Source organism: Callospermophilus lateralis, chromosome 10 (assembly GCF_048772815.1).
Source record: "Callospermophilus lateralis isolate mCalLat2 chromosome 10, mCalLat2.hap1, whole genome shotgun sequence".
NCBI lineage: Eukaryota > Metazoa > Chordata > Mammalia > Rodentia > Sciuridae > Callospermophilus > Callospermophilus lateralis.
Window position 1 is genome coordinate 74,883,652 of NC_135314.1, and position 22,757 is coordinate 74,906,408.

The window sequence follows — 22,757 nt, forward strand, 5'->3', positions numbered from 1 at the left end:
GTACTTTTTGATCAACTTTTACATAAGACTAAAATTACTTTTTTAAAAATCCATTAATTAAAAAAATTTAAATTAGTTTGTTGGAAATTATTGAATTTTATTCAATACCTAATTAGTAAAAACTTAAAGTTTGATTTATTTTTTTAATTCAACCATTAATAATAATTTATTGCAAATTGATTAAAATGAGAATTTTGGCACCACCTATTTCATTTATAATCTGAAATTTCAAAAAATAGTTACCTCTTACCATAGACTTAAAATAGGAAGGTTATTATTGAATGATAGCCTTCTAATTAGCATCAAGATTCTGAGAACTCTGAATTGATATCACTTTAGCAATAGGGCTACAATGCCATTTCTAATAAACTTATCCTCGAAGCCACACTCCTACATTTGGATATTCTGCTATTCTAGTAAAAGGATAGTTAATTTCACAGAATATAAGGATATCATTAAATGCCATGTGGATATATGTTCCACTTTTTAAAAGACTGAGAATTCTCATCTTGATCTCAATTATAATGAATAATATTGAATCCAAACCAGTTACCTCAATTCTACCTCAGAGAATACACTTATAAATCAATAGAAATGTTCCAATTTAAGGTTATTTACATAAATATTGCTCACTACAGTAATAAATATCTGGCCATATCAGGAATGAATATGGGCACATGTTTACTGAGTATTATAGAACCAAGTAACTTGGCAGCTTCTCTTTGCAGAGGAAAGTTTAGAAATGACAGAAAGGCAATCTTCATTCCAACACATTTTAATTTGTTGTTTAGAACTCTGTGGTGTCAGAATACAAACTTATAAACACGATTTTTTTAAATGCCTTTGGAAAATGTCCTACTACAATATTTATAGCTCATTATATTCAAAGTATAAAGCACTGACTTTTAAATCAGTTGCATGAATTATAACTCAGTGCCATGATGACATGAATAATAATGCAAAAATCAGATTCATAATTTACAAAAATGTTGGTTGATAGATTGAAAAATTGATATTTAAATCAGGCATTTAAAATGTATGAATAAAAATTTTTAATCAACATGAAAATATCATTTGGGGGATTAATGTTACAGTTATAAATAGAAATCCATGTATTTTTCACGTTTTGCTGCCACTATCGATATTTACATGACAAAAGTTTAGACAATGCTGTGTCGTCAATCCAAATTATTTCGAATGTGACAGAATTGTCATCAACAAAACCCATATTGAAAGTATTAACACATTCATCACCAAGTATGTCTCCAAGAGAAGTATCATTCAGACTTTCTATACATCTGTATCACAAAAATATTGTTACCCAAATCTTGACCCTGACCATGGCTATACGCACAGGTATATACATAAATAAAAATATACAAAGAAATGTAGAAAGACACTTGGATAAACTATTACAGAATCACATTCATGACATAAAATTTAAATCATTTATCAATGTTTAGAAAATGTAATGGAATTTGTACTGTACCTTTATGACTAAGATATATGAAAATAGAGGTAAAGGTGGGCAAATGTTACCAAAATATAATAGGGTTAATATGATTTTCAGTAGATTTTTATATAAAAGCCATTCACATAACTGGCTCCTCAAAACAATGAAAAGCAAAATAACATCCTTTACCCATCAACTTACGTTATAAAGGAGCAGGTTCAAAGTGCTGACAAATGTTCCATTGTTCTCTCTCACAGAAATAGCAGCTGAGGACCTAAAACAGATTTAGAAGAGGGAAAGCAATGGTAGGATTTTAAATTAGAAGTTTTAGTTATAAACCTGAATGCTAGATTTCAGGCAATGAAACTCTTAGAGTAAGTCTGACATACTTTTAAGTAGGCCTGGAGTAGGTGTACCATTTAAATCATCAAAAGATAATCAAAAAGCAAAGAGGACCAAGTAAAGGACAGATTGTCCTTTATGATCTTTTCTATTTATAAAGTGATCTTTTATATTTTGCATTATGTATATGAGACTTTTTTGCAAAAATAAAAAAAAGAAAAAGAAAAAACAACTATGTTATAGAACTTGAATCTGATACAAATACACTTTTATCAATTTCATTAGAAGTTTCTGGGATCAGGAATTTTGCTTGACCTTGTTCACTGCTAGAACACTGCATCAGCAAATAGCTAGATGTGTAATAAATATTGATTGAATAAATGAATGGATTTCTGTGGATAGTAAAGCTGAGGAATGTGTTCTGTGTGAGGGTTGGAGGACCGAGTGTGAGATGCTTCCTTCTACATCAGTAATTTTTTTTTTCTTAATTATTTTTTGTCTGTAGGTCATGCCACATTTCTGGAAAATTGCAGGTGCCTGTGCACCTCTGTAAAAGTCATGGAGACTCTGTCATCTGGAGCAGCAGAACCCAAGAGTGAGAGCGTATAGCAAAAGGACAGGCAGGACCAATAATGTGGTAACCAAATGCCCTACATATTGGAGGCACCACAGAGCCGTCAGAACTATTCAAGTAACCCTGGCTCTTAGGCAACTGGAACAAGGAAAACATAAGACAGGCAGAGAGATCAGTGTATGGATATCAGACTTAATAAAGCTTCTATTACATCATTTGAGTTTGGCTATTCTCAACAAATCCTGCTAACTTTATAAGTCTTTCAAAAATAAGAAATGACCCAAACACAAGGATAACATGAGAAAGCAAGAATAAAACATGAACTCACGAAGCAAGCTGGGTGTTATTAACCAGGTATTCCAGTGGATAGCTACAACTAAATTTGTAAAGAAGTCCAGGTAGGTAGCTGATGATTGTTGGTGGGTCTGGAGTATCAATATATCCTGAAATATTTCCTATTTGTACTGAAGTTGCATTTCCATAAGCACTGACACCAGGAATTGTAGACACCTGTTAGAATGGAAGACCAAGTTCAGTGATTCAATGGTTATATATAAATGTAGGCACTTGATATGCAGATGAAACATTAGATGAAATCATTTCTAGCTTCTGGTTCAATTGTAACATGCTGTGGTTTTTAAATTGTACAACATAATGCTATTTATAAGTGATTAAATATCTTTTAAGTAAATGAAAACTTCATATTTGCCAGACACTTGACTCATATTTTATTAATGAGAGAGGAAAAAGATTATATATCCAGAAAGCTAAAATGAGTAAATAAAAGACATCTGGCATAGTGTGAATGGTCCTCCCTATCAACTGTACCCTGTTTCCACATTAGTGTCCTGTCGGCAGGCTCCCACTCTTAGCAATGTTGCTCCTGTCCCAAGCTCTTGTTGCTCTGGCCTTTGTGGACAGGCCTTCTGCTGCTTCTCCCCTCCCCACTTGGCCATGCTATACCTTACTCCACAGGATCTCATCCTCCCAGGTTAACATCCTCTGCCCCTGACTCCCACACATATAGGGTTTATTTCTATCACAGCAGTAGGTATAGCACCTGAGCATCCTGATCACTGGGCAGAACCCTTCCACATCCCCAGAGCTCTCTGTGAGCAGGACTATCTGGGTCCTGTTCACTTTCACATTTTCAAACCAGCACCAGCACTGTGGGCCTCACAAATAATTTCTGAACACATAATAAAAGTCCCAAAATTTCTGAGGATTACTCTTCCCAGCATCTTCCTCTGTGGTTCACGGACATTCTGATTCCCTTCTGGGGAAAGATTTAATGAACTCCAGTAGTCAGAGGAAGATATTTTCTCTGTGTGTATTTTCTTGGAACTGCTCAACCTTTTTTTGATTATAGAATCCTACTAAAATCAAAGAACCAGCAATTTAGGAATAATCAATATTTCTGATCTTCCTCAGACCAGAGAACTTTAGTTTCTTCTCCCACCATGACAAATACAATAGGGCACTTAAGAAGTATTTTCACTAGTTCTAACTGATACCTGCAATACTTAATTTCCAGCAATATGTTAGACAAATTTCATGTGTGAACCTAACAGCACGTGGGAAATCAGAGGCAATCATCTAGCTAATTCATCCATGGGGCAAAAATGCTTGTGAATGAAAAGATTTTTGTTCTAATCCAGTGATTTACTAGTCTACTTAATTTTTCTCATGGAAGAGTGCCTTTGGAACAGACTCCAAAGCTGGTGACGTCTAAGATGAAAGATGAAAAATAAGCAAAACTTCCCCTCTTCCCACTGTTGGCCTGGATCAATAAGTATACCTATTCTGTCTGCAAACACATACACACAGAGTAATTTTTATATCAGAATTCTTCAGCTCTTGAAAACAATGTGAAAGCACACCCAGAAAGAAACAGTTTTCCTGGCTTTTCTCCTGGTTTATTTTCTAGGCAGCTGGACAAGGTGACTTGAATCCTTAAAGGAAAGACTTTGGAAGGTGATGGGAGGAGGGGAGTGCTGCTGTCTCCTCCACGTGGGCTCCCTCCCTCCACAAGGAGACAAGACATGCAATAATCAACCTGCTTCTCTCTCCCGTAGGCCCACTTCATAACCTCTCTGCACACAACTCAGAGAGATGAATAAACGTTTTTAATAAAAAGAGTCAACAATACCCAACCTGCAGGCTTGGAAGCCGTCGTGGGCACAATATTCTAACTGCCCTTTCGGAAAAGATAAAGAAGGAGATTCAAATAAATTCCCTGTCTTCCAGCTCCCACCAAATCTTAGAAACCATACCCTGAGAATAACCAAGGCTTCCCTTTTAATCTCAAACAATAATTGTGAAGAGTAAAAGCCAAGGCCTCCTTTTTTAGTGGGCAAAGTGGTCATGCACATTACATCCCAGTTTCTGTCTTTGGTAGGATTTACCAATAATCTAAACAAGAAAAGTAAAAAAAAAAAAAAATAGTACAAACCTAATTTCACTGTGACTAATATCCCCATCACAATACATTCACTTCAACTAATTTTCATTCTCTGGAAAGATAATTCCTTATTCAATTCTATTTTTGGTTCAACAAATGAATAAATAAATGAATGGTGTAGACTGCTGTTCCTCATTTGGTATGGAAAATCTCAAAGCACTCTTTTGAATTGCAAAATGATTGAGAAGAGTGCTAGTAACATTCCATGTAAGAATGCTAAACATTTTGAAATGCTAAGGACAGTCCCACACAAGGAAGAACTTCACACTAGCAACACTGGCAGCCCTCTTGCATAAAGCACTGAGGTTGATCATTCAATGGTGAACATGAAAGTGAAGAGTTCAAATTCCTCATTTTATCTCTAATCATTCAGAACAAGGTCACTCCAGCAATAGGCCAAGTGGTTCACTGTCAAACTCACTGCAACACTGCACGATCACATACTTCCATGAAGCACAGAGCTAATGAAAAACTTTAGAGAAATGCCCATGGTTGTCATTCACTCCAAAGAATGATGTTCAGAGTGGCACAGCTGACCTCAGACCCTCAACGCCCTATAAACATAACTATATTAAAAGGGAGAATTCTATACTTGGGAATGCAAGCTTCGAAGTTAAAAGAAAGTGATGTGTCCAGTTTTATCACAATTTTTTCTTGGAAGATAGACTAGGCTTCTCATTATTTCATGAAATGGTGAGATTTTTTTTTTTTTATTTATGACCCACACAGTGTCACACTAATCTTACCACTAAGTTGTTTCCACAGCCCTCCAAGGTGCTGAGATTGATGATGAAAATGACCACTGCTGGAAAGGTGTTGTTGTTGACGAACCCCCTGCAGTGGGAATCCCCATGCCTTCCATTCAGTGCCAGATCTGTTTCAGAATACCCCGAGAAAAGTACTGTGCAAAAATTAATCTTCATCGTAATAGTCTGCACTCCACAGTAGACATTGATGTCTCTTTCAGCTGAAACAAACATAAAAAAGCACAGTAGAGTACGGGAATAAATTTTACAAACCATGATACATTTATCATCATCTTAGTCTAACTCATTTCTAAACTTGAACATATCATAATCCAGTGTGCAAGTTATCAGAAGATTGATCAGGAAAAATAGTCTTTGATTTGGATATTAGGAGAGCTCTTTTGAGTGTAGAGATTATAGTTCACCTCTGTTTCCTTGTGCCTGCTGTTCAATGGGTGTGCATTAAATGTCTGTCCAGTACAATTGAAAGAATTGAGTGGAAAAAAAAGCAGGTTACTGAGGAAATTCAGAACTAGAGTAACTGAATTATTCAGATCACCTGTCTAAAATGAAATTCAGTACAAATGATGCATTTTCCCAAGTGAAAAAAGAAGCAGTTAAAATCTATCCTAAACTAAATTGTTAGGCACTTTGGTATTTGACAATTTATCCAGAATGTAAAAACAAAAGCCATCTAGAGGAATTAGAGGAATTCCTTTTTATTTGTCCTGTATTAAATCACATTAGACAAAGGGGATGAGAAATAGTGTGCTGATATTATGAACAGAAATGCATACCATGCTCTAAGAAAATTCTAATGACTTTGCATGCCAAAAAAAGAAGAAAAAAGGGAATGAAGTAGGCAGGAAATGTAAAACATAATTTGCATTGTTCTCTGTGACTCCATGAATAAGAGCTATCCCAGGTCTGTAGAATAGAGCACAAGCGTGAGTGAACGCATGCGCGCGCGCGCGCACACACACACACACACACTCACACACACACACACACAAGCTTTCCATAACTTCATTAATTATTTTTCCACATATGATAGAGAGTTTGGGATTCTTCACTGGCATAAGATTTCACTTTTACCAGTTTGGTGACTTCTACGAATTGAATTGTGTCCTCACCCCCAAAACTATACTGAAATTCTAACCCCTCCTTGTTCAGATTGTATTTGGAAATGGGGTTGTTGTTTAATTAGTGAAGTGAAGAGAAGGTCATACTGGAGTGGAGTGGGCCTCCAATTGAATAACACTGATGTCATTATAAAAGGAACTACTATGAGGAGACCAGGCAGAGAGAGAGCACCAGGTAAAGACAGGGTTGGAGCATCCAGAAGCAAGGCACACCCAGGACAGTCCTGGCACACCACCAGAAGCTGAGAAGAGAAGAAAGGATGCTTCCCAGACTCCCAGAGGGAGCACGGACCTGCCTTGATATTGAGTTTCTGGCCTTCAGAACTGTAAGCCAATAAATTTCCAGTGTTGTAAACCACCCCATGAAACAATAAATTTCTATTGTTTTAAGTCAACTTTGTTATATTCTGTTACTGCATGCTAGGAGACCTAGTACAGTAACCTCACCACCTTCTAACTCTTCTTTTCCCTTTAAATAAAGATGCTGACGCAAGCTTCAGTGTTGAGAGCCACAGCCGAAGGGGCTCCAGCAAACTTTCAGACTGCCAGCTGATGATTGGCTCACAGCGGCCCCAGCAACAACTAGCTGATTGGCTCCTCTGTGGAGATGCTCATTGAGCTGTTTCCCTGCCCTTTCAGACTACCAGCTGATGATTGGCTCACAGCAGCCCCAGCAACAACTAGCTGATTGGCTCCTCTGCGGTGATGCTCATTGGGCTGTTTCCCTGCCCTTTCAGACCACGGAGCTGCTCATTGGGGGACTTTTTTGGCTCCGCCCATGCGACCCAGCCAATCGGCCTTAAGAGCAGGAGGATTGTGGGAAGAAGAGGTTGTTGGGGTGTGTGGCTTGTGGGAAGCCGGTGGTGGCAGTTGGGCTCTGAGGGTTTTTTCCTGAGGAGCTGTTTTGTTTATCTCTTGTGGTTCTAAAAATAAAGTTAGTTTCTTTTGACAAGTGGCTCCTGAATTGTGCCCAGCCAGACTGCGGCATTTGGTGGCTCGCACGGGGAGCGACTGAGGGTAAGTAAACCGCTCGCCCCTGAGGGCAGGGTGAGAGGATGGGGAGCCATTTTAAGATTCCTCTTTTGTTTTGCTTCATTTTTGTTTTAAGTTGCCTGTCCCTGGAGATGAGTGAGACGGAAGAAAAACCGCTCACTTCTGAGGAAAAACTATTTACGTCTGAGGAACAGATAGGGAGAAAGGACGGATGCACATATAAGGAGGATAGAAAGGCTATAATGAATTTTTGTTGTTCCATTTTTATTTCATTCTGTCTCGGTTTTGTTTGGCGTCATCTTGTTGGGTTGTATTATAGTAAAAATACGGGATCAGAAACTAGTAAAAAACAAACTGAAAGAGTGTTAAGTAAATTGTTAGAGGAAGAAGGCATCCCAGTAAAATCAAGAGCAGTCAGGGCATACGTTGATACAATGCAAAAATGTAGCCCATGGCTTTTTAAGGAGGAGTTGTTAAATATATCACAATGGAACCATCATGGTGAAGATTTAAAAAGAATAGAAAAGAACAGCCCAGGAACTCTGCCAGCTGGCACATTGGCATTCTGGGCATTGGTATTTGGTTTTCTTAGTCCAAAACCTTCAATTCAGACAAAGGTAGAGGAAGGAGAAGACATATTGATTCAAGTAAATGAGGAGGTCTCTCAAGTTAGTCAGAAAGAGGAAAAGATTCAAGTAAAAGAGAAGGTCTTTCGAGCTAATCAGACAGAGAAAGAAAGTTTAGAGCAGAAAAAGCCATCAGGGGGAAAGTTACAAAAGGAGACTGCTACTAAAACCTTTCTATCACCAGAGGGCTTAAGTGTCCAACCAACAGCACCACCTCTACAGGAGACTGCTAGTAACACCTTTCTATCACCAGAGGGCGTAAGTGTCCAACTGACAAGGCCACGTCCATATGCTGAGAGGCCCCCAACGCCCACAGTGGATAGTTCAGATCCTGAGACAGGATCTCAAGTATTAACATGCCCTGTATTTGAGGTAGGAGGGCAGCGAATTTACCATACTTTAAATTTCAAAACAGTGAAGCAGCTAAAAGAGGCTGTAACAACCTATGGTCCTCAAGCACCCTTCACTGTAAGCTTGGTCGAATCCATTACCAACTTGAACATGACGCCAGCAGATTGGGCTAATATGTGTAAAGCTGTGCTAAATGGAGGACAATACCTGTTATGGAAGGTTGCCAATGAGGAATTTTGCAAGGAGACGGCTAGGCGAAATGCAGCAGCTGGTTATCCTCAGAGAAATCTAGATATGTTGTTAGGAAAGGGACCTTATGAGGATCAGCAGCAACAAATTGCATATGATCCTGGTGTATATTTACAAATTGCTGTAGATGCAGTTAAGGCATGGAAGACTTTACAAGGACATGGAGGTTTACAAGGTCAATTATCTAAGATAATACAAGGAACTAATGAATCTTATGCTGAATTTGTAGATAGGCTTATTCAAACAGCTACCAGAGTTTTTGGGAATACAGAACAAGCAATGCCATTAATAAAACAACTGGCTTATGACCAAGCGAATCGTTGGTGCAGAGATATCATTAGACCATGGAAACATGAAGATTTAAACACATATATTAAATTATGTAGAGACATTAATGAACAAGAGCAAGTCATGGCAGCTGCAGTAAAACAGGCTTTAGATGCCAGAGACATTAATGAACAAGGGAAAATTGTGGCAGCTGCAGTAAAACAGGCTTTAGATGCCAGAGACATTAATGAACAAGGGCAAATTGTGGCAGCTGCAGTAAAACAGGCTTTAGATTCCAGGCCAAGAACATGCTACAACTGTGAACAAACAGGACATTTTAAAAGGAATTGCCCCATAGGAGGAGGGTTTAACAAAACTAGGTATCAAAGAAGTAGAATACCGGGTATTTGCCCACGATGCCGTAGAGGGAGACATTGGGCTAATGAATGCCGTTCTCAAACCACCATAGAGGGTACTCCATTATCAAAAAACGAACAAGGACCAAGTGTTTATCCACGATATCGTGGAGAAAGGCATTGGGCTCCATTGCCAAAAAATGGACAGGGGGGCCCAATGCTCCGGGGCCCAAAACCACAAATATACGGAGCACTGGAGGAACCCAGCAACCCCATCAGGGTAGTGCCCAGGACACATTGTCCATCAGATCCCTCATCAGACAAACCAGAGGGAGCGCAGGGTTGGACATCTGCGCCTCCACCAGATCAGTACTAACTCCAGAGATGGGAGTTCAAATCATTCCCACAGGGGTGAAAGGACCTCTTCCCAAAGGAACAGTAGGCTTATTATTGGGACGCAGCTCTTCTACTCTAAAAGGACTTATGATAAGTCCTGGGGTAATTGATCCCGATTATGAAGGTGAAATAAAAATTATAGCCAGTTCTCCAAATGGTATATCAGTAATTTCACCAGGAGATAGAATAGCACAGTTACTAATAATACCAAGCCTACATGATAAATTTTCCAGTCGTGCTATAGAAAGAGGTTCCAAGGGATTAGGCTCCACAGGTGTAGATTGGGCTATGCTGTCTTTAAATTTAGATTCTCGCCCCATGCTAAAACTAAATATTCAAGGACATGAATTTAATGGGCTACTGGATACAGGTGCAGACCTTAGCATCATCTCTCGTCAAGAATGGCCAAAACATTGGCCATTACAACAAGCCACTCAAACGCTTCGAGGCCTAGGAGTGGCAACTAATCCCCATAGAAGTGCAATGGTATTAGATTGGAAGGATCCTGAAGGATGTGAAGGAACTATACAGCCATATGTATTGGATCATCTTCCTATAAATTTATGGGGACGAGATGTCCTAGATCAATTAGGTTTGACATTAACAAATAACATCAACCAAAATGCACCCACTATTATGACTAGACAAGGTTTTAGGAAAGGAAAAAGATTAGGAAAACAAGAACAAGGTATAGCAGCACCAATACAAATAGATCAAGGAACAGACAGACATGGGTTGGATTTTCAGAAAGGGCCACTGAGACAATAAAAATTACTTGGAAATCAGAAAGACCAGTATGGGTTCCTCAGTGGCCCCTGACTAAAGAAAAGATACTAGCAGCCCATGATCTGGTCAAACAACAATTAGCAGAAGGACATATACAACCTTCTGTATCTCCCCATAATACTCCCATTTTTGTCATCAAAAAGAAATCTGGTAAATGGAGATTATTGCAAGATTTAAGAGCCATTAATAATGAGATGGTTATTATGGGACCTGCTCAATCGGGGATTCCTCAATTGTCTGCTTTGCCAAAAACTTGGTATGTTTTAGTTATAGATATTAAAGATTGTTTTTTTTCAATTCCAATTCATCCTGAGGATAGTCCACGTTTTGCATTTACTATCCCTGCACTGAATCATGAAGGTCCTGATCAGAGATATGAATGGAAAGTACTCCCTCAAGGGATGGCTAACAGCCCAACTATGTGTCAAATTTATGTTAACAAAGCAATCCAGCCACTTAGAAATCAAAATCCTGAACTACAAATATTTCACTATATGGATGATGTATTATTAGCACACAAAGCTAAAAACACATTGCTAGAATGTTATGCCACACTTACAAACTTATTAAAAAATTATAATCTAGAGATAGCAATAGATAAAGTACAATTAAATTTTCCAATTAATTATTTAGGAGTTCTATTATCCTCAACCATGGTCCGTCCACCAAAAATTCAAATACGAGTAGATCAACTCAAATCACTTAATGACTTTCAAAAGTTATTAGGAGACATAAATTGGATAAGGCCTTATCTAGGTATACCAACAGGAGAGTTGGGACCTTTATTTGATATCCTAAAAGGTCCATCAGATCCAAATTCACCCCGAATGTTAACGCCTGAAGCAAGAAAGGCATTAAAAATCATTGAAACATATATGGAAAATATGCATTTGGATAGAATTGATATAAGTTTGCCTTTATTATTTATTGTACTACCAACAAAAAATATTCCTACAGGAGTATTTTGGCAAGAAGGCCCATTATTATGGATACATTTATCTTATTCTCCTAACACTATTCTTACTAGGTATCCTGAGGCTGTAGGACAATTAATACTCAAAGGAATAAAAGCAGCAAAGGGAGTGTTTGGAATTTCTCCCAATAAAATTATTACTCCATATACTATGAATCAAATTGATGAGTTAGCTAATGAGTTAAATACTTGGGCAATAATCATGTGCAAATCTAATGTTTCATTTGATAACCACTTACCATCTAATCCTTTATTGTCTTTTTGGTCATCGCATCCTGTAATTTTTCCAAAAATGACAAGAAAAACACCTATCGGGAATGCTCCAAATATATTCACTGATGGATCAAATAATGGTACAGCAGCAATAGTTACACCTGATCAAACTTTTACATTTTTAGTACCCAAACAATCAGCTCAAAAGGTAGAGCTTAAGGCAGTATTACAGGCTTTTGTGATGTTTAAAAATTCTGTATTTAATTTATTTTCCGATAGTCAGTATATAGTTAATGCTATAGTATCCCTTGAAGATGCTGGTAGGATTTCCCCTTCCTCTACTATTTTCTCTTTGTTTTCCACTATACAAAGTCTAATCTGGGACAGAAAAGATCCATTCTTTATAGGACATATCAGGGCACATACAGGATTGCCTGGAGCCCTTAGTTTGGGCAACGATTTAGCAGATAAAACTACACATGACATACATATTTTCTCTACACTAGAAGAAGCTATAAATTTTCATAAAAAGTTCCATGTCAATGCTAATACTTTACAAAAGCGTTTTAAAATAACTAAGGAACAAGCTAGACAAATAATAAAACAATGTCAAAATTGTGTGACCTTTTTACCACAAGTTAATCTTGGAGTCAATCCTAAAGGATTGATACCTAACCATATTTGGCAGATGGACGTCACACATTTGCCAGAATTTGGAAAATTAAAATATTTGCATGTTACAGTTGATACTTCTTCTGGATTTTTGATGGGCTCCCTTCATGCCGGAGAAAAAACTAAAGATGTTATAGCTCATTGCTTACAAAATTTTGCCACTGTGGGCATTCCAAAACAGTTAAAAACAGATAATGCCCCTGGTTATACTTCTACCTCTTTTAAACAATTTTGCTCATCATTTGGCATTACTCATATAACAGGAATCCCATACAATCCACAGGGACAAGGCATAGTTGAAAGAGCTCATCAAACTATTAAAATGTACTTATTAAAGCAAAAAGAAGGAATTGGGAAGGGGTATATATTCCCCAAAGATAAACTTAAAATAACCCTTTTTACTCTAAACTTTTTAAATTTGGATTCATCAGGGCTTAGTGCTGCGGAAAGGCATATGTGTCCAAAAAATGTACATAAGCCCAAGGTACTTTGGAAGGATATTCTAACAGGACAATGGAAAGGTCCTGACCCAGTAATTGTCTGGAGTCGGGGGTCTGTTTGTGTGTTTCCACAGGGAGAACAGCAGCCGATTTGGATTCCAGAGAGATTAACTAAGGTCCTGACCCAGTGATTGCCTGGAGTCGGGGGTCTGTTTATGTGTTTCCACAGGGAGAACAGCAGCTGATTTGGATTCCAGACAGATTAACTAAAGCGATTTCTACAGACCAAAAAGAAGATGTGATATCCAGAACTCCAGTTTGGTTATTCTTACATCTGCGACAGAACCAGAATGCTTTTTTCAATATCTATTTTATTATTGCCCTTTCCCATATTTTTTTTTTTTTGAGCTCATACAGACCTAGGTTAATGTTTTGCTGATCAGTTCTATTTTTTGACTATAGAGTTTTTAAACATTGCAATGGAGATTTCACCTGTAAAAAGTTATAAGGCCTTTACTATTATGTTATGTGTCGTATGTATTATGTGTGCACACTTGTGTTTTGTGTTTGAATGTACGTATGTCCATATGTCATATATGATGAGCGCTCATGAAAAAATGGATCCAAATAATTTTTTTTTTATTCACGTGATTTAAATGGTTTAATTTAAATTGGGTAAACAGCTGTTGAAGATTGTTTTAAAATGTGAACAAAAAAGGAGGTTAACAGATCTGTTTGTTTACTTTCACCTTTCCTTTTCATTATATTTAATAATTCTCTTAAAGATAATGTAAATTGTTAAGAAAATTGTTTTCTTTTAATGCCTTCTGGAACGTTACATAATTTTTTCTTCAGCCATTATTGCCAAAATTCCTATCTTCATCCCAGTGCCGGTGAAGACAATGTAAATTGTTAAGAAAATTGTTTTCTTTTAGTGCCTTCTGGAATGTTATATAATGTTATATAATTTTTCTTTAGCCATTATTGTCAGAATTCCTATCTTCATCCCAGTGCATGAAGACAAAGATAAAACCAATCTACAGCTTCTGCAATAGCCATCACTGAACTGCTTGCAGAACTTGCCTGGACTATGTATCACTTATATGCATTGTGAACTCACTTGTATGCATTGTGAACTATCTGTTGGTGCAGCAACTTCTGGTAGTGTTGGGGTATTTATGCTGATGGTGTCATCGGTGGTACAATTTTTCCAAAAGGAGCCGTCAGCTGGCTTGGTGTATCTTCCTCCCTTCTGTTTGTCATGATCGTTCAGCTAAAATTTGGGGGCCAACAGAGGTGAGGCAAAGAACCTCACCCCCCTGCTGGTACGAAGACCTCTACACAGGTGTGGCTGTATACTGGACTGGTAGTCAATGACGGGTAAGATCCAATTACTATGGTACCAACCTAAGACAGGAGGCTGATGCCTTGAGGTCAGCTCATCCAATAACGGGTAAGGACCATATGTACTATTGGACAACCTAAGGCAGACACGGTCCCTAAGCCACATGCTTCTTGTTTAAACAGAGAGGGGGAGATGTTGAGAGCCACAGCCGAAGGGGCTCCAGCAAACTTTCAGACTGCCAGCTGATGATTGGCTCACAGCGGCCCCAGCAACAACTAGCTGATTGGCTCCTCTGCGGTGATGCTCATTGGGCTGTTTCCCTGCCCTTTCAGACCACGGAGCTGCTCATTGGGGGACTTTTTTGGCTCCGCCCATGCGACCCAGCCAATCGGCCTCAAGAGCAGGAGGATTGTGGGAAGAAGAGGTTGTTGGGGTGTGTGGCTTGTGGGAAGCCGGTGGTGGCAGTTGGGCTCTGAGGGTTTTTTCCTGAGGAGCTGTTTTGTTTATCTCTTGTGGTTCTAAAAATAAAGTTAGTTTCTTTTGACAAGTGGCTCCTGAATTGTGCCCAGCCAGACTGCGGCACTTCAGCTTTTCAAAATGTGAAAACAAAGAAGAACTGACTATTTGGAGAATTTACCTTGATTGAAATCCAAACAAATAAAACATATTTTGGGCAAATGATAGGAAATTCACTAAGAAATAATTAAATGTCATTCAAGATTTTTACCATAGAATTAATTTGCTTAAATAATTCAGCCCTAATTTAACAGTAAAAGTGTTCAAATCATATTTCTTTGGAATATTTCTTCTCTATACATTTTTGCCAGCAAAATGAGTCATATTTTGAGGCTGTAAATAAGTATGTACATAAATTTCTATGTTTGGTAATAGGTTTAAACTCATTGTAATTATACATAAAAAAGGACAGAATTTTTTTTTTCCCAAACAAAAGGCAAATACTAGGCTGGATATTATGGAAAATTTCAAGCAAATTCATTTTATGAGTAAAAAAAATGAGATAAATTAGTTAAGAATACATTTTATCACTATAAAAATAATACATAGCATTTAAATTGGGGGGAATATCTCTATACCCTTTAGCAACATTAACTGTTGCAGTGCAACTATTATTTCTAAGTGATACTCTTTCCTAAAATAGTATAGTTCATTTCAAAAAAAAAATGCTTTTAGTGCATCTGTAAGGTTTAAACTATATCTTAAACTCATTGATTTTTCTCCATCTACTTGCTATTCCTGGGCCCATTGTCATTATCTTTCCCCTGGAACATTGCATTAACTTCCTAACTGGTTCTTTTACCTCCACTTTCAACCATTTTGGTTAGTACAGTTGTTAAAAAAAAAAACATTAATGCAGTTATTTCCACTTCTCACTCAGATCTCCAACAGTTACTCTTTTCACTTAGGTCAAAGTCCACATTTTGAGCCAGGTTTTCAAGGCTCCTTCATGATCTGCCATCTGTCCAGCACTGTATTCTCACTCCTTCTCCTACCATCCCTGCTCCCTATATCTGTTACACTGAGTGTCTTTCAGTTATCTAAAAGCATCCTACAGAGTGATAGAGTGATAGAGTGATAGATGTCCAAATAGTGGTTATCTCCTAGGGTGGAATTTTCTCAAGAAAAACTTGAGAAGAGATAAAAATGTTCTCTATCTTCCTCTGGATGGGGTAATATAAATGTATACGAATGTTGAAATTTCAAATTGCATTAAGATGATACAAACTACTTCAAATTGGTGCATTTTACTAGGTATACATTACTCCACAGTAAAGTACTGTGAGCGATTAAAAAATCATGACACAGCTTTATGTACAAGATCTTCATACAGTGCTTTCTTCTGCTTGAAACACTCCTCTATCCCCAAGCCTTGATTAAGTAACTTTCTCATCTATCAGAACTCAGGTTTGATTTCCTTTTCCCAAAGATTCCCCTGATCACAAATCAAAAGTATGCACTTTATTTTACATTGTCATATTATTTTAAAAACATTTATGTATTTCTCCAGCAAACTGAAACTCACAGAAGGCAAAAAAAAAAAAAAAAGCTATTATATTCACTGATGCACTCCATGAGTAATTATTTAATTACTCAATAATTACTGGACAATAGATTGCACTGAGGGTTTAAAAATTAGTCATCCAGAAATAGGCAAAGTGGTGTAGACCTATAATCCCAGAGACTGGAAGACCGAGGCAGGAGGACTACAAACTCAACACCAGTCTCAGCAACTTAGTGAAACTGGATCTCGAAATAAAAAAAATAAAATAAAAAGGACTAGGGATATAGCTCAGTGGCAGAGCATCTCTGGGTTCAATCCTCAGAATCAGGAAAAGAGAGAGAAGTAGTGGTCCTGTGTCTGTTCTGAAGTGTATCCGAGTCAAGGAGCAGACACATTAACGTGGCCCACATTGACAGAAAGATCCATCCAGAGAGCTTTCAGGTGGCAGAGAAAGCCAAGCTCACCTAGTTAGACCAGCTGGTCTAATGCCTTCCTGAAGAAGATGGCATTGATTTTAGTTTGAAGTATCAATAGAAGTCAGCTATGTAAGGGACAGTGTGAATAATGAAATATGATCAGGCTGATTGGGATCCATACAATTTCATTTTCATTAGGATTTAATATGTAAAGGGAAAAATGACAGGGAAGGAGACCATGTAGCAGGCACAAGCTTTCTTGGAAATCTTTACAAAATGGTCTTAAAAAAAAGTTTCTTCAGGGTAACAAAATGTTTACCTGAGTGTCCAATCCAATCCCCACCTATTAGAGAGTTCACTGAAAATTTGCTTTAGGCTCAGTGAACAAGTTTAATTGCACTGCATGATAAAGTAAATACATATCAATAAATATGTCACTGAAAAGAGGTATCTTTATCCTTAATTTAAACCAGCCCCAAACTTCAGCTTCCTCACCTCTGTTGGATGGGATTAACTGATGCTGAGAATACCTTAACAAATGGAGATGACTGCAATATCAAATGTAAAGCTCTCTTTTGCTTTCTGCTTTACAACTGAAGACTTGTAACCCCTGTATTGGAACTGAATCTGCTGTAGGCTGATCCCACCTGAAGATATGGTCACGAATTAAAGGCTTTGTGCAGTGTAAGAAAAAAGGATCTGTTCAAATCCATTCTAAACCAGTTTTCTAAAGACTTTTTACTAGCCTTCAGAGAGAAACACTTTTTTTTTTCTTTTTTTCTCCTGGTTGTAGATACTAGAGACATTCATTCAGCTAAACTTTACCATTTAGGAGGCTTTGGGGGGAAAAAATGATACTTCATGTTGTCAAAGGACAATTTCTGCCAAAAGAAGAGATATTTTTTTTCAGAGTTACTGAATAACCATTGCTTTCAACAGCGAAATACTTTGAGTTTTTTACTGTCCATGACTGGCCTGAGTTAAAACATTCCTTAGTACAATACTTGAGTATTAAACAATGAGTACAACTTAATGACAAAAATATAAAGAAATACATATCTTTAGAGGATGGTTTTTAATATTTTAGGTATAAAGATACCAAATGCATTTAAGCTGCAGAACTGGTTACAGAGCTGATGTAGTTATATTGCCAAAATGGCAATATATTGCCCTGAAATTTTTATCCAAGCTATTTTTATAGAAATATTTGGAATACAATATTCAATCAAATTGGTAAAAATAATGTCCTATACTCCACTCATATATCCATCAGGAAGTAGTATAGTCAGTCTGTCTCACATTTTCTCAAATTATGCTAATTCTAAATAAGCTGTCACACTGCCAACCATCTACTTTATCATGTATGAAAATGTGTTCTGCCTTTGAGATTCGTAGAATAAAGTTACCATGTAAATGGGATTCCAAGGAGATGGATCCCATTCCATATATGTAAATCAAGATACTGCACAACTTCTTTATCCCTGGTTGTCCTATTCCTAGAAACATTATTCTCACCTTCTCCTTGAGACACACTTTCAGACAATATATTTGCAGCATATCATACATCTATCTGATAAGCATACCTAACTTTGTTCTTTCACCAATTTCAAAGTCAACTTGCTTAAATCCAGCAACATCCTAATGAAGCTAGATTCTATTAGATTTTGATTCATGGAAACATTTTTACCTTATTTAATTACTGTTAATGGGATACCTATACTTCCTTTCACTAGCATTAGATGGTTTAAATTTTTGATTATGTTATAGAATAATAAGCACACAGATCAATTCAATTAATCATACAATTTGCACAAGTATGTTCTTTAACACAAAGATGTCAATGCCCCAAAATTTGGTTCAAATGTCCCAAACTACATGCTATTTCATGTCAACAAATTACTCAAAAGAAAAGCACCTGTTGTATACATATTATGTGTAAGTCTCTGTGCCAAACAGAAGATGAAAACATTAACAAGATACTCCAGTATTCAAGGAGCTTTGGTTGAATAGAGGAAGCAGAGGAAAATAGCCAATTGCAACTAAGCCTGATATGGAAATGGTAAAGGCTTGTGAACAGTATAAAATATACTGTACCAAACCTTGTCTTGGTAGAGTACAGGTGTTTAGAAGGTGATTCTTAGGAAGGAATGGAATAATTCCAACTGGCTAAATTTGATAAGAATTTGATTAAAAAATGGAATGAAGAGAAGGTGTGTCATTGATGGTTGGGTTTCTAACTTTGGCATTTGAGTGAATTATTTCTGAGGACAAAGAAGTCAGGATGAGAAAGTTGATGAGCTTAGTTTTTGAGAGGACATTCAAGCATAAATGTAGAGCAAGTAGTTGGAAACATGAATATAAAATGTCAGGGAAAGAAAAGAGCAAAAAACATAAATTTGAGAATTATAAATACTCAGTATTTTCAACAATTAACCATAACAACTTTGAAACTAGTCATGAGAGCACTCAGGTAAAAATAGAAATAAGCTGAGCCCAGAAAAATTTTATCAAAGTTGCCTTTCAATGAGACTTCCCCTAGTTATCAGGATAGAGTGCAATCATCCTCTTGTGTCCTGTCCCATGTCACTTCAATTGTGAGTCTACTATATCATTTACATTTTATCTGGGAGTGGATATTTGCTTTCTTGTTAGCTTATGAACTCACAGAGAACTCTGGGTTTTGGTACTCAGCAGATATTTACTAAAATACTTTTTACTATGATTCTTTTATAAATAGTGTTCATGGTGTCTAACTCTTTAATATCAAATTCCAAGATTCACATTGAGAATATACACACAATTGAGGTGGGTTCATTTTGACTGCCCAGAGCTCATATTTCCTTTCTGTTCTTTGCCAAATGCCTGAGATGATTCTTCTGTTTTCAAATTTTGGAATGAACATCAATATTCTTAATCACCAAATTTTCTGTGACTTTAAAAAACTCCATTTAAATCTAGGAAATTTGCAGATGTTTGCAATTTGCTTAGGTATTTTAGTTGTTTAACTAAAAAACTAAAGTCTTGGTATTAGTTTTGTTAAGTACGTATGTTACATCAGTTGTATTGATGACTTTAAACATTTCCCCTTAACAGTGATATATTTTGCTGATTTCTATTACCATAAGCAGGAACAAGTACATAATTGCCAGGTGGGGATGACCCAAACACTGTGGTTTCATTCATAAAGCAAGCAAGACCATTATGAATACCATGCTCTAAATATATTTCTTATACTTAACAGTGCAAACAAATCACTGGAGAAACTTGTGAAAATGCAGATTCTAATTCAGTAGATATGAAGTGGGGCCCTGAGTTTCTGCTTTGCACAAACTCCCAGGTGATGCTGATGTTACAAGTCTTTCAGTCAATTGATTAAGTCACAACTATGTATTCTGACTGGACAGAAGCTCTTAGGTGGATTCCACTTGGAGAGATTAAGCACCCCCATCAAATACCTATGTATGATCACATGTTCACAAGAGGGACAAGTTCAGATATAAAAGGGTCAGGATGGAGAGAGACATAAATCACGTCTAACTCCCTTCCTTGTCTGAGAACTTAACTGGTTTTAAATCTCAGTGAAAGAGATCTCATAAAAGTCTGTGAAATGGAGCCTAAGTCAGTCTACTTCAGTGCTCCCATGGCAACCTGTGCAACAGAACTGGGAAGAGGATCCGTCTTCTCCTGCTCGAATTTCTACCCCATTCCACAATCACAGCACTTTAATAAGGAGTTGAGGCACGACGGCCCACTTTAAAAGCCAGCTATGCCAAGTGGAGGAGTTTCTCACAAGAAACTCCAGTAGCAATAGTAGTGCCTGTGCCTCTGTAGCCAAGGAGTCCCCAGGAAGTGTCTACTTCCTGGCCATGTGTGAGATGCTGTCCTGGGGACTCTGAAATAAAGGAGAAGACACAGGGACCCCTGGGGGGTAAGGGTCCACAGCAGGTGGAGGCAATATGCTTTTAGATGCAAGGATCATGTAAACAGGATATACTGTATCCACAGGTATTTAAGAGAAATATTAGTTTAAAACTGATAGTATAAACAATAACCTATTCAATATAGTAGGAAACTTCTGAATGCTGAAGAGTGACATAGAAAATTTCATAAGGCAATAATGTACTTCCTGAGCTCCAAAAAACATTCTAATACTAATTTATACCATCTTCGTAGATTCTAAGAGTAATTTATACATATTTTCTGCTTCTATTTCTAAAATGAGCATGGTGATATTTGTACTACAGAAGCTTACAAATTGACTAAGAACAGATGCTATGTGCATTATTCTAGCTCATTTTTAAACTTATCTCTCCTCCCACCAAGTTTTTATACAAGATTGAGATTTCGGTACTAAAACAGCAAGAAGTCCTAAAGGGGTATTGATATTTCATCTACGCAAAATACCAACAGCTGATGAATTTGAAGTGGATTAGGAATTCAAGCTTTCTCTCTACATTGAACAGGTTTCTTGTCACCTTAGTTTTTCATTACAACATCTGTTTCTCGTTAGCAAATACAAGCTGTTGTTTCAATGCTGTGAGAAATTCATATGCAATCTGAGGCAAACTTTGCAGACTTAAAATCATACTAGCTGCTCCACACTTTGGAACCAGAAAAGTTTGGTCAACTTTTTCAGGGACAGGGGAAAAAAATAATATGTGTGTGTGTGTGTGTGTGTGTGTGTGTGTGTGTGTGTGTGTGTTTTACTTGTACAGAGGAAGTACAAGATTCATGCAATAAATAGTTTCATTAAAATACAGTGGAGTATGGACCCTGAATTATCCAGTCACTGCACTTGCTAACTGCTCTCTTCACTACACTTTATCACTACAGATTATTCAGAATTTGGTCAATCATCACCGCTTGAATCAGTTCTTCTGTCTCATCTGGACAGAAATTGTAGTTACAGGTGCAAGACAGAAAGCAGGCATCCTCCTGACAACTTAGAGGCCAAAACAGTGCCATTGAGCACACAAGTAGGAGAACAGGCCTTTCTTGTCTGCACAGAGGGCCAGGATATATCCCTGGGACAGTTACTTCATTCTCCATGTTTACTTCATCTTTGGGCAGAGAACAATGCAATAGTTAAGCAAATTCTAACACAAAATTAGTTCATTTTCCTAACCCACCTATGAATTCAATCCATTAAATTAATGATTCTTGATTTTATTTTCCTTGCAATTTGTTTTATTTTTTTTCATTGAAATATTAGTAGGTGTTACCATATATTCCCTTAGTCAAACAGGTCTTGAAAAGGAAAACAAATTGCCCTGCTACATGACTTCAGATTCTTTAATATGGAGGTTTCCTTTGAGATTCTCCATCCCTACATCATTTTTTAAAAAACTGCCATTCAAAGTTTATTTTTAGGCTTCAGCATTTGATAGACAGTGTTCCAGTTTTATAGCTTTGTCAATTACTAGTTTTGCAATATTAGAAGCAATTTTTAATCCTCAATTCCTTACTGTAAAGAGAGGATTAAAAAACATTGTGTATTTGTTGAGAGGAGTAATATATGGAGCATACTGCTTCCTTCCTTATTAGTGTTATTTTAAATAGAAACCAAATTACAAGTTATATAACACAGAGTTAAAATGGGCTTCTTATCACATATTAGTTGATCATAAGACAGTGTCAGGCAATTAAATCTCTGTCACCAAAAACCCACTTGCCCCTTGGTCATATCTGTACCATTAAATAACTCTATGGAGATCTGCATGTTTAGACTAAGTCTCCTACATCATTGCTGTCCAAAATCAGGTGCTAGTGCCAAAAGAAATCCATTAATTACAGTGTCCAAGCACATTTATCTGTAGGTTTTACCTGGCCAAATAGCTTTTTGGTACTCCAATAGTCAATTGTTTTGAGTTTTATTCAGGGAAGAGTACAACTATTATTTCAGTGAAGAATGAGGCTTTTCCTGGCTATTGACTTCG

At 37.1% G+C, this 22,757-nt stretch overlaps 1 protein-coding gene across 1 annotated transcript in view; it reads right to left on the reverse strand.

Moving 5' to 3' along the window:
• Positions 1–22,757, reverse strand: part of Zpld1 (zona pellucida like domain containing 1) — a 43,952-nt gene that overhangs the window by 17,068 nt on the left and 4,127 nt on the right. Inside the window, exons 2-4 of the mRNA XM_076868770.1 lie at positions 5,577–5,797; positions 2,698–2,879; positions 1,655–1,727 (exon numbers count right to left, since the gene is read on the reverse strand). Of these exons, the coding sequence (XP_076724885.1) occupies positions 1,655–1,727; positions 2,698–2,879; positions 5,577–5,797 (476 nt within the window). The remainder of the gene's footprint in view (positions 1–1,654; positions 1,728–2,697; positions 2,880–5,576; positions 5,798–22,757) is intronic.